At 38.2% G+C, this 18,000-nt stretch overlaps 1 protein-coding gene across 1 annotated transcript; it reads left to right on the forward strand.

Annotated features, from left to right (window-relative positions):
- Positions 1 to 539: 539 nt before the first annotated feature.
- Positions 540 to 16,288, forward strand: LOC145428816 (uncharacterized). Its single transcript, XM_080301556.1, has 8 exons — positions 540 to 800; positions 1,877 to 2,158; positions 2,371 to 2,682; positions 2,781 to 3,074; positions 12,058 to 12,096; positions 12,351 to 12,437; positions 12,731 to 12,786; positions 14,016 to 16,288. The coding sequence occupies exons 1-8, from the start codon at positions 761 to 763 to the stop codon at positions 14,319 to 14,321; spliced, it is 1,416 nt and encodes a 471-aa protein (XP_080157682.1). The 5' UTR covers positions 540 to 760; the 3' UTR covers positions 14,322 to 16,288.
- Positions 16,289 to 18,000: the final 1,712 nt, after the last annotated feature.

The following is an 18,000-nucleotide window of genomic DNA, read 5'->3' on the forward strand; positions in this document are numbered from 1 at the left end:
CTGGTTTGTTTTTTTGCCATGTCGGAGTTGCACAGCAGTTGCACAGCAGTTGCACAGCAGTTGCACAGCAATCAGCAGTTAAATTAGCATGTCATTTGTCGATCTAGACGGAAAAAAGTTCTTCAAAATTAGTTTGAAAATTTAATGAACGATGCAAGCTGGTAGATTGGGAAACCAGCAGAACCATCATAGATACATTTATATTAATCATACGTACAATTCATCATAATATTAATATCACTACAGCTTTACTACTACTATATTTATAGTATAGTAGTATAGTTGCAGACTTTTATTTCCCCCATAAAGTTAGCTTAGTACTGTCAAACAGGAGCCGCCTTTATATGTTGAAATCCATGAGGCTCAGTTTACATTACTGAACTGTGCAAACAAAAGAAACCCGTCTCCTTCTAACTGATAAAAGCAGTTTTCTATAATACCTACAAACTGCTATTTTTGTCACGCAGTTTCAAGACTTCCTGTTAATCAAAGCGTGATATGATTCTCCACCACACACGCCATTTATTTCCTGTTTACCACCAATTAGAGGAAGCAACATACAAAGCGGAAGGAGCTGTTTAAGACAAAAAAAATGGACAGATTGAAAAGTGGGGCAGGAAGATTTTAGGTAACTTAAAACCGAAATTAATGAAAGATCACTGTAGACCAACAGACCGAGGAGGGAAAAAGACATCAGGAAACAAACCGCAGATAAATAATTCAGACTTCAAGATCTTAAACAAACATCCAAAACCAGATAATGAAGTTTCTGCTGCTACTCGTCCTCTCAATAACAACAGGTACAAACATTCATTTGCTAACACATTAACACTCAGAGTTTATCTGAATGTATAATATTATATATAACAAACATATTTTTGATGTGGTGTAATCTTTTTTAAGACCGCTTAACACTAAAGGGATGCAAACTGTATGTAGAAACAGTCTGACAGTGAACCTGAAGGAAATCCAGCTGCAAATAATAAAATACTCAAACTCACAAACTGAACAATAATTTTGAAAAGACAGTGTACAATATTTAAATTTACTTAAAAGTTTGCTGTCACATACACACAGTTGTGATAATCATAAACACACAATTAATGATGAATTTAAACATTTACATGTGGTGCAGGGACAATTCTTAATATGTGCAAATTTTATAAAAATCATCATGTTAAACATATCACTGTGGTGCAAATATATTATTTCTGTGGGATAAGAAATACTAGATAATGCCTTTCATTCTTCTTCATCACTTCATCTACTATCTAGTAAAAATCTAGTAATTTCTGTGACACAAATGTCTATCTTTAGTTTTTTTTATGTGAAAAAAATGGGTTCACAGTAAAAGAAAACAATCTCTGCATTAACAAACCATTTCTGTTTTATAATTATAGGACGTACATTTTTCTGTCACTTTTTTATTATTATTATTAATTATTTCTTACAATATAAGCTCAAATATTTGTGCTGACAGCATTTCTTTATTAGGTCCAGAAAAACTGAGACGTGCTGGACTGGAAGGGCAGTTTCACTTATGTCTGAACCATGAAATGATTACCAGAATATTTTTTTTAACTGGAGCATTTATTAAACTTTCTGACAATTGAAGAAATACTTTAATTTGTATATTTGCTAATTCTGGCATTTTTTTCTGTTTATTACTTAAAAATGTATTATGCACATTTTTTTGTTTTAGATTTTTCAAGAGCACTCACACTGATGATATAGAAGTCACAAAATCTCACATATCAAACGTGAGACACTATAGAGGTTAAGATCAAACCGGACTGCGTGTGGCTGACAGTGTAAAATGAGAATGAGATTCCTTTTGGAGAACATGATGTAATATAACAGTTTCTTTGATTTGCAGGTTGTGAGGTCAGCTTTGGAATGAAAGCATGTCACCAAGGATGGTTTCAAGACACCTGCAAATATCCTGAAATAAATAAATCACATCAAGACAATGATATAGTCGATTCCAATGAAACAACCATTCAAAGCTCTGAGAAAGATGTGTGGGAAACTGAAGGCAGATTTTACCATGATACAAATAGGAAAAATCACCAGGCAGCCATTAAAGACCTTAAAGATAAGTGTAAATTAAACCGAAGATCAAACTCGACTGACAGAAAAGACGAGGAACCAGAACCTGGTAAGAAATGTAGCACGTCTATCATTATTATTATTAGTAGTAGTAGTAGTATTATTATAAAAATGAACTGGATCATGAGAGACCTAAGAGATCTATTCCCCATGTATTTCAAATCATTGCCAAAAGACTTAGGAAAATTAATTTGAACATGAAAGAAGCATTCCAAGTCCTCATAAGATGACAAATATTTGATTTCACTGTTTTGTTTACAGAGCTTGAGAGCTGCCAACGAACACTGAATCTCATTTTGTACAAGAAAACATGTGACTCTCCTGGAGATGATTACATGTCTGGGTTCACGTTTTTCTGCAGAAAGAACAATTTCACCTGTGAAGATATTTTATTAACAAATCATCCTCAAAAGTCGAAAGGATTAATTATTCTCACCAGCCATGGCTTTAGCGCCTCTATCAGTCATGTGTCCCGATGGGATACTGGTGTCTACTGGTGCGCAGTGGTATCAAATAAGGGAAGATTTTCACTCAAACAAGTAAAAATTAACCTCTTAACCCCAGCGCCCCTATGTGAGTATTACGCATTTTCAGCTTCTGAGTTTCAAATACACAAAAACAAGTCTCAAATATATCATGTTTTTCTTTTTTTCTATTTTCTACTCCTATAGATGCAATAAAGAAATCAGCCACTGTTGGACAGACCGTCACCTATTGGTGTAAATACAAACAGGATATCTCCTCACTTAAAAAATTTTTCTGTAAGGGAGACGAGCCATCTATATGTAAGCCTCTCATAAACAACATAAACAGGTTTTCTATGAATGATAACCATAGAAAGAATAACCTTACTATAACAATGAGAGAAATAACATTAGATGACAGTGGGACATACTGGTGTGGAGCAGAAAGACCCGACAACCAAACAAGCAACGTTTTCTTTGGCAGATTGTTCCTGACTGTAGGTGAGTCACGATTTTTATATTATTTCAAATTATAATAATTCCGTAAGGACTATCAACAAAATGAGTCACTTTGAGATGTACAGTAAACCACAAAAGGAGTTCCATGACAGGAATTCTTAAAACGTATTTAAACGTAGTTTCTAACGTAAAAAGCTAAAGTTTGCCCAAACATGAAAGATGGATGTGTCCACTGACCTGTCATCTGTTTCTTTCTAAACTTTTTAAAAGTCTGAATGTTTGGATTTTGGACACCGTCAGGTTGTTTTTTGGAACCAGAGGTGATCATACTTACATAATATGATGGAGTGCAAAATTATTAGTTAATTCTAGCAAGCTGCAATTTTGAACTATATGACTGCAACACACAAATATCTGTTCATCAATGCTGAGAAGGACTATAATGCTATAAATGTACTAATGAAATAGCGCAAACGTGGATGATCTGCACCACACAAAAGGTGCTGCAGTCACAGCAGCTGCTAACTGTGAGAAATCCAATTATTATTTTAAAAAGAGTTACCCGCATACAGCTGATGTGAAGAAAGGGATTTTTAGTAGCAGCCGTCCCTGTTTTAAGACCGGATGTACAGTTGTACATTTCCCGTAACTTTATTTTGCAGTCAGCTGCTACTGTGAAGACGGACTCCAAAATCATGTCCAAAATACAAAGAGCAGAAGGTGGGAACAATCACCATTGCTGTGTCATAAAAAATCTAATGATGAATTTTGATGTTTGAAGAGTGTGCAATCGATTGTTTGTTTACACCACTCAACAAAAGCAGAACTGCATTACAGAATCAGAAGACACATCGTCCACATTCAGAAGCACATCTCTGTATAGTGACAGTTATTATGATTTAAACAGGCAAATGTTCAGCATTCAAACTACAGGTGAACAATAGTCAAACCAGATGTTTCCCCCGTTATGTCGATATCAGCTAGTCAAGTACACACCTACACAGCATGTTAACAAACCTTGAAAAAAAGCCACACAAAAAATGAACGATTGCTGGTAAAGGGTTTTACACATTAGTATTTACAAAGGGTATGTTGTGACTTACCTTCAAAATTACAGCGGTCCTTCACTATAACATGGTTCACCTTTTGCGGCCTCGCTATTTCGCTGATTTTTATTAGTGCACTTTTGCATTTTTATTTTTTTTACAGTGCATTGTGTTCTGCTTCCTAATCAGTTGTAGATCATTGTCGATCTCCTCCGTGCCGTCTCTCCTGTACAGAATCGCTACATCGATCGCTAGCAGTGTGACTCTGAAGTGCAATACTGTATGTTTGTAAGTTTCCCCCCAATAAACACAATGCCGACGAAACGTTTTTCAAAGGCACCTGCGGTAGCATCCAAAAGGCAGAGGAAGCGCAAAAAGTTGGACTTCTGATTCATTAGTGTTGAATTCTCTCGCAGCTGCTCTATTCCCATGCTCTGGACCTGAAAACTGGGTTTGATCTTTGGTTTCATTCAATAATACTGGACTTATCTTTCTACAAAGGTTTGAACCTTGAGAGAAATGTAAATTGCTGTTGATTCATCCATTTGGTTGACTTGTTTTGGGAAACCTGACCGTAAACAAGGCATGAATATCGCACTGGAAACAAAGCGCTATACAGTTTTCCCACCGGAAGCAGCATATGCTAAGGTGCACATAGTCTATTAGAGGAACTATAGATTGTGTTAGTTCCACATTGGCATCATTTATTATCCCCAAAGTTTGCTGCTTGATCAACACACTTAGTCTTGATTTTAAACCACATGGTCGTTCTCTAAGTGGAGTGACTGAAATAAATAATTGTTTGTTCTCACTACGAACATGATAAACTGATTTCCAACCAAGACCCATTCCTGTAAAAAGTCAGTTCTGTTATCATAACTCTAACAGCAACACAGCTCAGCAGTAGCATGTACAGCTGCTGCTGTTTTTGTTTTCATTTCCTGCACCTCCTGTAACCCACAGAAATGCAATAGCAGGAAATTATCAGCCACAACTGAAATCGCTGACATCGCTTCAGTTTTGAAATTCTTTTTTTAAATCTTTGTCTTCTGTCATTTAAAATGTAGTTTAAATTAACCTCATCAAGTTCACATTTTTCAGGGTAATGCAACACTGACAACGACACTTCCTATTCATAAAACATTGTCTATTTTTTCAGCGACACTGGTTTGACACAGTGTAGTTTGCGGACTTCTTCAGTGGTTTTCATTACATTGTAGGCTCCCTGATAGTCAACAATTTCCAAGATATTGGGTTTTCTTTCTTTTGTTTTTAATTTAAGGTGATTCTTTAAGTGGCTCCATGGTGCAATACTTTACAAATGCATCTAAAACACAAAAGATTCTCAGTTCATGAGTGGGAGGAGACACAAACTGCAGGGTTACATCAGCAAGGGTGTCTGGTATAATAACTCAAGACATGCCAAATCAAATATCTGAAATGTATTTAAAAGTTGTTTTTTTAAAGTTTTAAAAGCAAAAAAAATGTTTAGCAGTAGAACTCAATGATATAGGTTTTTATTTCATATGTTTCACTTATAGAAAAGAAAAGGCTTTAATGACGAGGACTGTCTCTTGTTGTTCAAGGCGAGTCTTTCATGCAAAATTTCAGGGTACAACATAAAAGCACACAAACTGTCACAAAGCATCTTTGTACTGAGTTGAGCAAAAGCTTTTTTAGCATTATAAATCACCGTGCATTTTAATAGTCATTCATGTTGCTGTACCTAGAGTGCTGTGTGGAAGTCTGAGGTAACACACACACACACAACTTTTTTGTAACTATTGTGTAAACCTCAGAAAAAAGCAATCAGGATCATTAATCAAGCTGGATTTAGAGACCACACTAATGTTCTACTTTTAAAGACTAAAATCATGAAGTTCATGGAATTCATAAAATATAAAACTGCCAAATTATATACATGTATAATTATGATATGTTATGTTATGTTACTCTGTTATGTACAGAGGATGTTGTTTTCCACAGAGAATAACCTGGGGCGAAATCTGAAGACTTAATGTTAACAGTTAAAACCTGTTGTGTTTCCATTTGTGGAGTAAAACTGTGGAACATTGGGTTTTTTTTATTTTAAAACCTGCTTTTAGAAAAAGAAGAAATTAATGAAATTGATGACTGATTGTATACATTATTATGCAAATTCATATCAGATTCCTATCTAGCGTTATATTTATACATAGATTTTTCATTTCTTTTTCCTCTTATTTTGTGTGTGGGGTGAGTGTTTACAAGCACTGAGGGGAAGTGGGGGTAATGATGAATATCAAATCAAATTAAATCACTTTTAGTGTCACATCACATGTGCAGGTACACTGGTACAGTACATGTGAGTGAAATTCTTGTGTGCGAGCTTCACAAGCAACAGAGGTGTGCAAAAATACAATAACATAAGAACAAGCAAAATATAAGAATGGCTAAATCTGAGAGTTATATGAATAAATATATGTACAATATAAGTCTGTATATGCCTTACTGAATGTGTATACTAAATATGTATATTTACGTGTCTGTATATGTGTGTGTGTGTGTGTGTGTGTGTGTGTGTGTGTAATTTTACAAATTAAATAGAGTAAACAATAAAATAAAATATATAAAATACACAGAGGTTGGTAGTAGGATATTGAGCAAAACAAGTGGCATTAATGTACAGTATGGAGTGCATAATGTTGAAGTTCCAGTAGTGAAGGCGAGGTGTCTATGAAGTGTTCAGCAGTCTGATTGCCTGATGGAAAAAGCTTTCTCTCAGTCTGCTGGTTCGGGATCGGATACTGAATATGGTGAATTGATAGCGTGTTCAACATCGGGTAGGAAGTATGTACATACATGTTGTCTGTGAAGGTTCTCAGTCATCCAGGTCATCGTAGTCAAAGGAGCTTGCAAAGAAAAGCGTCTGGACTTCTTTAAGTTACTTGAAGACGTTTCACCTCTCATCCGAGAAGCTTCTTCAGTTCTAAGGTCAAATGGTGGGGAGTCCCAGATTTAAACCTAGTGGGAGTAACCCCCCACAGAGGGACAAAAGGACCCCCTGATGATCCTCTAATCGCCTGAGCCAAGGTGTGGAATTGGGTGTGGGCCCCAATCAGCCAGAGTTTCGGGTGGGTTCATTGTGAAACCTGGCCCCACCTTATCATGCGAATTCCTGAGATCAGATGACCCAGGATGTGAGTGGGCGTTAAGGCGTCTGGGAAGGGATCTCAAAACTGGATTATAGATGGCAGAGAGTTGGTGTCGTAAACCCCGCCCCTGTTCAAAGATGGTCGCTCACAGTGGACATAGATGGCTTCTTTCACTCCTCTTTCAAACCATCTGTCCTCTCTGTCCAAAATGTGAACATTGGCATCCTCGAAAGAGTGACCTTTATCCTTAAGATGCAGATGGACTGCTGAGTCTTGTCCTGTGGAGGTGGCTCTTCTATGTTGTGCCATGCGCTTGTGAAGTGGCTGTTTGGTCTCTCCAATGTAGAGGTCTGGGCATTCCTCGCTGCACTGTACAGCATACACCACATTGTTAAGTCTGTGTTTTGGCGTTTTATCTTTCGGGTGAACCAGTTTTTTTGCTGCTCAGACAAAAAACTGGTGAAGATGAAGTCCAGATGCTTTTCTTTGCAAGCTCCTTTGACTACATACATGTTCCTACTCCATAATTGAGTGGGTATTTGATGCCCTTTATATTTTGTTTATTTTGTGTTAGTAAGTGTATACATTTGTCATGAGCAAGATAGCCCCTGTTTGTTTACTTTTCATGTTGTGCTAGTGTCTTTGCTACACTTTTGTCCAGCGCACTTCGCATTTATGATCTCCATGCGTTATTGGCAATCAAATCTGCTATGGATAATTTTCAGAGTCAACGAAACAAGGTTGTTTTCCCACCGCCGCTTGAGCGCGGCGCAGCACCCGGTTTACCTCCATTCTTGCTGGTCAGCTCTTTTTTGCTTCCAAGGCCTCATCGGAGGAAGCAGAGAACTTGGTCTTCAGGGGCTTTACTCTTGGGCTGCTGCTGGTAAGATACGCCAGAAACTTGTTGGAGCTGGATTAATCCCCACGACTCCCTGTGTTTACCATCCGGGCTGTCACCTGAAAGCATGGAAAGCCACGGCTCATTGCAGTAGGAACCCTGATTTGCTGTGTGGCTTACCACATTGTGCGGACTCTACCCCTGTCCCGGTGGGATGCAAAAAGTGAATTGATGCCCGCTCAATTGCCAACAAGTCTTATATTTTAAATGACTTGTTCTGTGCAAAGAAGCTTGACTTCATGTTTATGAGACGTGGCAACGTGAGAATGAAGTCTCACGTCTTTTAGAGCTTTGTCCCGCAGACTGTTCATTTCTCTGTGCACCTCTGATATCTGGACGAGGAGGTGGAACAGCTGTAATTTTTAAAAAGACATTTTTATGCCAGATGATCTCTTTGAGCTGTTACAATTCTTTCGAGATGATCATGATAAAAATTGGAAGAGATTAGCCCCTCTACGGTATCTTAATTTATCGTCCACCTGGGTCTGCTGCAGCTTTTCTTTCAGACTTGCAAGAACTTTTAACTTCCACTATTAAACTGGTCATGGTCATCATTGTTTGAGACTTCAACATTCATGCAGAGGACTCATCAAATAGTACAACTAAGGAATTCCTGAGCATCATGCACTCTTTTAATTTTGTTCAGCATGTATCAGCCCCTACTCACACTGCATGGCATACTCTGGACTTGGTCTTCACTTATGGCATTTCCCTTGACCAGTTGGATTTAAATGACGTCGTTTTTAGCGATCATAAGACAGTCTCTTTTGATGTATCTGTCAACTCAGAGTCTCTTCCACAAGGGTTTATTAGGCGCAGGCGTTTTATTGATGACTTTTATTTCTAAATGTTCTCCCTTTTTTGATTTTAAGACTTCTTTTGACGATGTTGAGCTCCACATTAACTCTTTTAATGAACACTATCTTGCCATTCTCCATCAGGTTGCTCCTTTTGAAACTAGGCATTGTTCTGTTCGGTCCCGTACACCCTGGTTAAATAATCAATCTTGTGGTCTTCGACGCTCCTGTCAGAAAGCAGAGCGTCTCTGGAAGTTCACTGGTCTGGTTGTCCATCGTGAGCAATTCAAAGATCTTCTTCACTTATAAAACGAGTCTGTGAAAAAGGCTAGATCCTCTTATTTCAATAATCTTATAAATCGTCATAAGAATAACTCAAGAATTCTATTTGATACCATCAACAGTATTGTTTCTCCTCCAACTCAGCATGCTCAGTTACTTTCTGATTAAGATTGTAATACTTTTCTCCATCACTTTGTAAATAAGGTGATGGACTTGAGATCCAAAATCTCCTAAAGTGCCTCCCCTTATGAAGATGCCCCTCGGTGTCCTGGGTCATGTACTTCCTTTTCTCCAATCACACTTAATGATTTAATTACAGTGATAGGTAAAATGAAATCCTCACCATTACTTCCCTTTGTCCTGTCTGGGACTCTCAGCAGCATTGGTCCCACATTGCTATCCGTCATCAACAGCACACTGAGGCAAGGTTGTGTTCCATCCTATTTTAAACATGCTGAGGTAACTCCTCTATTGAAAAAACAGCTCTACTAGTAATTACCAGTCTATTTCAAAATTGCCATTTTTAAGCAAATTACTGTAAAGAAATGTAGAAAATCTGTTCAGGTCCTTAGTATGCAGATTATAGATTGCTGACCCTTTTCAGTCTGGCTTTCAAAAGCATCACTCCACTGAGACTGCTCTCTTAAGGGTCTATAATGATTTATTAATGGCTTCTGATGCAGGGGATTGTTCTGTGATCATTTTGCTTGACCTCAGTGCAGCCTTTGATACCATCCATCCATCCATTCGCTTCCACTTATCCTTGTCAGGGCGCTGGAGCCTATCCCAGCTGTCATAGGGCAAGAGGCGGGGTACACTCTGGACAGTTCGCATGTCTGTCGCAGTGCTAACACACAGGGATAGACAATCATTCGCACTCACATTCGCTCCTGCATTTTCACCTATAGGCAATTTAGATTTTTCAATTAACCTATCCCCACAACGTGCATGTCTTTGGACTGTGAGAGGAAGCCGGAGTACCCGGGGAGAACCCACGCTGTGAGGTAACAGTGCTAACCACCATGCTGCCTTTGATACCATTGACCATAAAATTCTACTTAACAAGTTGAAGGTTTTGGCTGGCCTATCTGGATCTGCCTGGTTTTCTTCCTAATTATCAGATAGGACCTTTTCTGTTAGGACTGACAGGTTTACCTCTAACATTACCCCCCTAACCTGTGGGGTTCCACAGGGTTCAGTTTTGGGTCTATTATGATTTTCTTTTTATATTCTTCCTTTAGCTGGCATAATTCAATCTTATTATGTCTATGCCGATGACATTCAGCTGCATATGTCCTTTAAGCCTCACCAGCTGGGTAGGCTGTCCACCTTAGTCCAGTGTTTAACTCAAATCTCTGATTGGCTTTCTAACAATTACCTTATTTTAAACAAAAATAAAACAGAGACCATGACTGTAGCTCCTTAAGAACTACAGTCTAAAATCAGTCAAGTTATTGCCTCTTTCTTTCCTTCTGCCAAGTCAAATATTCGAAATCTTGGAGTAAGCTTTGATTCTTCTCTGGACCTCCTTCCTGCTTCTTTCATTTAAGGAACATTTCTAAACTCCAACATATGGGTTCCTCAGCTGAATTATAAAACATTGTTCATGTATTTGTGTCATCGTGTTTAGATTATTGTAGCGCCCTGTTTACCAGCTTGGACAAATCATCTCTTTCTCGCCTCTAAGCTATACAAAATGCAGCGGCCAGGCTACTACCATGCTCTAGCAAGCGTGCTCACATTACCCCCATTTTATATTATTTACATTGGCTCCAAATAGATTTTAGAATTCGTTTTAAAATTCTTGTTTTAACATAGAGCACTAAATGGCCATGCCCCAGATTATTTATCCAAGCTTCTTATAAAAGCACACAGCCCCACTCCCCCCCATCATCCTGACTGACACCCCCATCACCTCTGTGGACTCATTCCGCTTCCTGGGTACCACCATCACCCAGGACCTGAAGTGGGAGCCCACCATCACCTCCGTCATCAAGAAAGCCCAGCAGAGGATGTACTTCCTGAGGCAGCTGAAGAAATTCAACCTGCCAACACGGACGATGATGCAGTTCTACACTGCAATCATCGAGTCCATCCTCACCTCCTCCATCACCGTGTGGTTTGCTGGAGCCACTATCAGGGACAAACAGAGACTGCAGCGTGTTGTGCGCTCTGCTGAGAAGGTGATTGGCTGCAGACTCCCATCTCTGCAGGACCTGTACACCTCCAGGACATTGCGGCGTGCAGCCTGGATCTCAGCTGACCCTTCTCACCCTGGACACAGTCTGTTTGACCTGCTCCCCTCAGGTAGGAGGCTCCGGTCCATTCGCACCAGAACCTCTCGCCATAAGAACAGTTTCTTCCCCTCTGCTGTTGGACACATGAACAATAACCATATGACTGTTCCCGCCACTAACACATGACCCTACGCTGTGTCACTGCATCATTCCATGTTTGGCACTGATCACCACCTGCACTCATGTATATATCTTTCTACGTAACACTCTTAATTCTTATTCTCATGTATATATCTCATGTATATCTCATGCATATATCTTTCTACGTAGCACTTTTAATTCTTATTCTTACTTTTATTTTTTCATGTCTATTTAAGCGCAACTTATGACACTATGTTTGCACTGAAGCACCGCAGCAATTTCCTAATGTTGTAAACCTGCTCAACATTTGGCAATAAACCCCTTTCTGATTCTGATTCTGATTCTGAAAATACACCACTGCCTGTTGTCTTTGGTTCCAGGCTCAGAGTTTGTTGGTTGTTCCCCGAACACGACTGAACATTGCATATGCATTTATATTTGATTTGTTTGTCTTATATGAAGAAAATAAAACGTTTTTCCTCATGAACAGATGCAAACACAACACCTGATGCAGCTTCTAAAAGTCATGGTAAGAGATTACACTTAATGTTTTAATTCTTGGTTGTCACTACGAACATGATAAACTGAGTTCCAACCAAGACCCATTCCATGCATTTAATGTTTTAAAACTGTTGCTGAACACGAGTGACGTGAAGATGTTCATGAGGTTTAAAAAGAACAGTTTCATTTAAATTTCTCTACAGTCTCAAATAAAATTACACAAGCGTCCACAGTCTGGGAGATAAAGCCATGCTGACTTTTTGTTTGCCTTCATTTCCTCAGATGTAGTGATTGTTGTGATCGTCTGTGTCACTTTGCTGCTGCTGCTGCTGCTGGTGTTTGTGATCGTCTTGATCCTTATCTACAAACGTAAGTACATTTTATTATTCATTTGTGGAGCACAGAACGACCATCACTTCCTTCCCTGTGTTTTGTACATATGATGTCTAAAATCCCACAGCAGACAGGATGATGTTAGCAGCTTCTATTCATTTTTATTTGCTTTTTGAAATTGATATTTTAATATGTAAATACTACATTATCAATGAAACTCTTACAGTTCTTTCTTTAAAGGTCATGGAGCTGGTGGAAGAAATTGAATTTATTTTTATGAGATTTGTAGAAATTTGATCAATTTGCACTATTTCTTTTCTGTTTGGCAGGAATTTCAAAATTACAAAACACAGGAAATGAAGCAGCAGTACAGAATATAAAAGAGGTGAGTGACTTAGGCTGTGTCATGTGTCATGTCTGTTCACTGTATTGCATTGTAATGTATTAGTATTATTAATGTAATGCCTCAGAAGTCTGATGGTTGAGCTGGGAGTGACTCCTCAGTTGAGCTTGTTACAGTAACAATAACTAAGCATTAAGTTGGAAAAGCAGAGATATGAAGGATTTTTCTCTCTTTAGAAAAGGTAGAACCTTTAATTCATCAGTGCTTGCTGTTTTTGTTTGAAAACACAGCTGCAGCGGACTCACATCCAGAGCCTGGATAAAGCTCTTAAACATGTCTTACAGTTTTACTACTATTTACATTCACAGCTGTGGAGTGTTAAGTCAGGCTTGGTGGGACTGCTATATCTTTATGAACTGGAAGTCTGACTTGAGCCAGTTCAAGATACCTGATTTAAAATGGAACACAAGTCAGAGTTGTCACAGATCTAACTATAAAATCTATATGGATGAATTGTAAAAAGTCAGAATCAGGATAACTATTCTTTTATTGTCATTAAACATCAGATGTTCAACGAAATTAGAAGCAACTCCCAGCTGCAGCATTTTGAATAGATAACAATAAAAACACAACCTATGGGTATTGCACTTGTCACACTTGTTGCTGGAGTGAGCAGGTCAGTCTGTAGCGTAGAGGGTGTAGAGCAGTGGGCTCAGCACACACACTCGTGGGGAGCCACTGCTCAGTGCACAACTGGAGGAGAGGCGGGGACCTCCATAGAGCTGTCATACTTGGAGAAACTATACAGTGAGACCAAAACCACTTTTTGTTCAGGCGTTTTAATCCTGTATTGTTGATCATTATAATGTGGTAGTTTATGGAGATTACCTTGCTTTTGGGTTAAGGTGCAGGTGGAGAGAAGCTCAAGTTTCTGGCACTTTTGGGTGGGGATTTTTCAGCTGGGTTGCTTCTTGCTTTCATGTGATGAAGCCCATTTTACCAATGAAAATGTGATTGTTAGAGGAAACCAGTTTCTTAATGATCTTGTGTGAATATGCTCAAGAAATTATGACCTAACCATTGCCAGATCAGTGCATCAATGTTAAGTTGTAGCCAGCTGGCTAACTGGATCTTGCTTGATAATGTTATCACAAGAAAAGTCACAATTGAAATGAGTTGGCCAGGAATTTTATTTGCGCTTTGCATGGAAAAGGCTTCCTGTTAGATCAAATATAAACTGTTCAACGGTGTGTTTTCATTCTTTCCTGCAGGAGAATATCTATGAAGAGTTCCAGGAGCACCTTGAGTATCCAGACTCAGAAACTGCAACAAACACAGTTTATCTCACTGTGAATCCCCCAAACCAGCCTGACTCACTGCATTACTCTACCATCAACTTTCAAAGCAGGTCTAACAGAGCTGGTGGTGAGACACCGACTGTCAAACCCAGCTCCTCTGCCTACAAATATTCTGCTGTGATGTTCAGCAAACATCCGACCAACTCATCTGTTAATCAGCTACACAGACCTACAGAGGAGTCTTTGTACTCCAGAGTCAAAAGGACTGGAAAAAACTAAAACGGGAATTAGAGTTCATTTCTCTTGTTAGAAATGTATAAATTACAGAACCTGCATGGCCAAGAATTCAGGTCATTACATCTGTGTTAAATCACTCAACTAATGTGAGGACTTGCGATCTTTTTACACTGATCCATACTGAGCTCTTAGATATCAACTGGTAGAGTCCCAGCGATACAAGGCACACTTGATGCTGCTTTGTTTGAACAGGCGTTCCCGCTGACCAGCCTGTTTGGACTTTGGGATTAGACTTGTTCAAGTTTAAACCCATCATGGGTTGGCTCAGGCAGCCTGGGCTGGGGTGTAGGCATGTGTTTCAGCTAACTAACATTAGCAAAAGTCAAATTCAGGTTACTGTAAATATTATTTAAGCAATGATTTAAAAAATCCTAAACAATCCTGATGTTTATCTTTCGATCACTCAATGTCATCTATCTGGAAAAGTGCACATATTACTCTGCTGTACAACCACAGTGTCACTCTTGATATCAACAAAAATCAAAAATTATTTCTATAGCACATAATAATGCAACAAAGTTGATCAAAGTGCTTTGCAGTTGGTCAGACCAATAGTATAAGACAGTTAGAATAAAAACAGTCAAGAAGGAGGGCGAGAAAACAATATGGGTAAACAGCATAACTAGCCACGAAATTACCAACTAGTTTGAATTAAAAGCCAGACTAAAACAAGAAGTTTTAAGATGCAATTTAAATGACTGGATGGAGTCGAAGGAACAAATATAAGGAGCGAGGTTATTCTAGAGTCAGGGTGCTACGATAGCAAAGGCCTGATCACCTCCGGACTTCAGACGAGACCTCGGTTGCGTCAGGAGCATCTGATTGGAAGATCTTAGTGCTCTATTAGGAATATACAAATGGAGGAGTTCAGACAGATAGCTGGGAGCCAAATTGTTTAGAATTTAAAAGGTAAGCAAGATAATTTTGAAATTGATACGATCTTCAACAGGGAGCCAGTGTAAGTTGACTAAAACTAGTATGATTTGACAGCTGCGTTTTGAACTAACTGGAGCCGGTGAAGAGAAGAGAAGAATATGGGCGGCCCGAGTAGAGGGAATTTCTTCCCTACCTTCCCTTTTTCAATTAGAACTCCCAGTGGCTCCTTTCATGGAGGAGGAGTGGCTCTACTTCAAGCCCCTGCTGAGTGGTCCTCACTTTATCTCACTTATCTCATTTCTATCACTTTTATCCACAATCACATTCTTTCATTTAGTGACTGAAAAAAATTATAATCAGTTATTTCTGTACCTTAATAATAATCATATCCTCTCACAGCATAAACTTGGTTTTCAGATTGAAATACTTCCCAACTAATGCTCTCTTAAAATCCCGTGTTCTCTGCCGATCGTGGTCATCTTAAAGTGGTGATAGTTGTAGGTCTGACAAAAGCTTTTGACTTGGTTCATTCTTCTTTCTTTCTTTTTTTTTTTTTTGATCTTTAGCCATCAGAATTGTTGTTTGAAGGCCAAGAAAGATGCCAAGCGGCTTTACTTTACCAACTGGATCATCATGGCCTTGCCATATTGGTCCATTTGATTGACCTTTATTATAATCATGTATTTATTTTATTTGGTTTTCGGATGTTACAGACAGGACAGACATGACTGGGGGAAAGGACAGAGAGAAAGAATGAATGAAAGAGAGGGAGAGAAAGAAAAATAGAGCGGGGAGAAGAGATGGTGAGAAAGGGGGGAAGAAAAAAAAGGAAAAACAAACACAACACCTGGATCACCTGTATGGAGATTAAAAAAACAGAAGAGAAAACAAACAAGAAAGAGCAACATAATAAATACAAGTTCATCCTTCTTTCTTTAGATGAGCTTAGTGTTATTGGTCTTTCCCAGCATGCACTGATGTGGTTTCAGTCTTCTCTTTCTCTTATTGCGCTTCACCAGAGATGATCATTGTTTTCATTCAACATTAAATAAAGATTGTCTTCATTTTCTTAATATTGTATATATATATATATATATATATATATATATATTGATATATATATTGAGATATATATATATATATATATATATATATATATATATATATATATATATATATATATATATATATATATATTGATATGCAGATTTCTGTTAGGCTGTTCTTTTTACTATGTTTTACAGACTCTGTCATCTTACAGACTTACATCTTCACCTTGGTTTAAGACATAAGTTTGTGATATACCACTCGTACCAATTCATCATTAAATGTAGTGACTTTGACTTGATTTTCTTAACTTGATTGTCTAAAACAATTTTTTTGTTCCTTCTGTTTCAAGTCGTGCTCTAAAATGTTCTGTTGAGATCCTCATTAAGGTCTCTTTTGTACTGACAGAAGTTTGTGAAAAACCTTTATGTTTTAGGTTCCTGCTGATTGGAATTTGTCACCTTTAATCTTTTTGTCTTTAGCAGCTGAATCAGTTGTTGTTGTTCTGAATTAGTTATATATGATCTGCCTTTGTTGTATTATGTGTTCTGTATTGTTCTGTACAAATGTTTGTTTAGACGTTGAGGAGTTCATCCCATTAAAATGAATTTGAAGGAAAGAGCTTAAAAATTAATTCCTGGTTGCTTCAAAAGTTTCTGAGCAGAAATCTGCCCATGATCATGACAGGGTTGAAGCTTCATCGATTGCTGTTTATTTTAAATCGTGTTTATATTTATGTCAAGCTCCATTTGTGTATTTTTTTAAAGACAAAAGAGATCATAATTTTTTTAAGATGTTCAAATTTTATTAGGCAGAGGAGGTGTCCTTAAAGAATGAATCTGTAGTTATATGTAGTTTTGTGGACTGTATAATAAAGCAAGTTTCAGGTAGCCGTGATATCTGTCCATCGTTCAGTTTCATTTAACATCAATCATCAGTTCAAGTAATCAAATGAAGTCCAGGAGTCAACTCTGAGCATGAAAGAGTGTCGTTGGCAGTACATGACAAACAATTATAAAACTTGGACAGGTGAGCTGTCAACAGAGTGATATATTTTAGAAAAAAAAATCTATATATACCAAGAGGTTAGACACATAAATGCAGACTTCACAACCAAAGCAGCAGTATGTAAGAGTAGTGCTGTGCAGTTATATAGCATTTATAATAGCTCCTTGAATAATTGTTAGGGTCTGCAGTGAGCAGTGTTGGAAAGGTTACTTTTAAAATGTATTCCGTTACAGAATACAGAATACATGCCCCAAAATGTATTCTGTAACGTATTCCGTTACGTTACTCAATGAGAGTAACGTATTCTGAATACTTGGGATTACTTAATATATTATCATGCTTTTTACAACAACGTGAATGTACTATTGCTGTGTGATTTATTACTGAAGGTCCGCGACTCCGAACTGTAGTAAAGGGACCTCTGTCTAATACGGCGGGGTCCCTGTCGGCTCGTAGCCGAAAACTAGCTTTACTTTGTTGTGTGGGTCAACTTTTCTTGCGAGAGACAGAGAGAGGCGTTGAAAGGCTGCTCCAACGGAACTTATTGTTTTCGGAGGAAAACACGAACACGGTGTACAGTCGAGTCTTAATAGCTTACTTATGTTACGAGATCGATCAACTTTAGACCAGACAACAAACGACAGAGGCTCCGGAAAAGTGCAATCAAACGATGAGTTTTATTGTCACAGGAAAACACATCAACATATGTCTTCTAATCAAAATACATGTT

This window comes from Astatotilapia calliptera, chromosome 5 (assembly GCF_964374335.1).
Source record: "Astatotilapia calliptera chromosome 5, fAstCal68.1, whole genome shotgun sequence".
NCBI lineage: Eukaryota > Metazoa > Chordata > Actinopteri > Cichliformes > Cichlidae > Astatotilapia > Astatotilapia calliptera.

What these genes read in the sequence shown, in the direction of transcription:
- LOC145428816 (XM_080301556.1), top strand. Translation starts at nt 761, where the DNA reads ATGAAGTTTCTGCTGCTACTCGTCCTCTCAATAACAACAG. An exon ending in AGACGAGGAACCAGAACCTG is followed by an intron (nt 2,159 to 2,370) that starts GTAAGAAATGTA and finishes TTTTGTTTACAG; the next exon opens with AGCTTGAGAGCTGCCAACGA. An exon ending in CAGTACAGAATATAAAAGAG is followed by an intron (nt 12,787 to 14,015) that starts GTGAGTGACTTA and finishes TCTTTCCTGCAG; the next exon opens with GAGAATATCTATGAAGAGTT.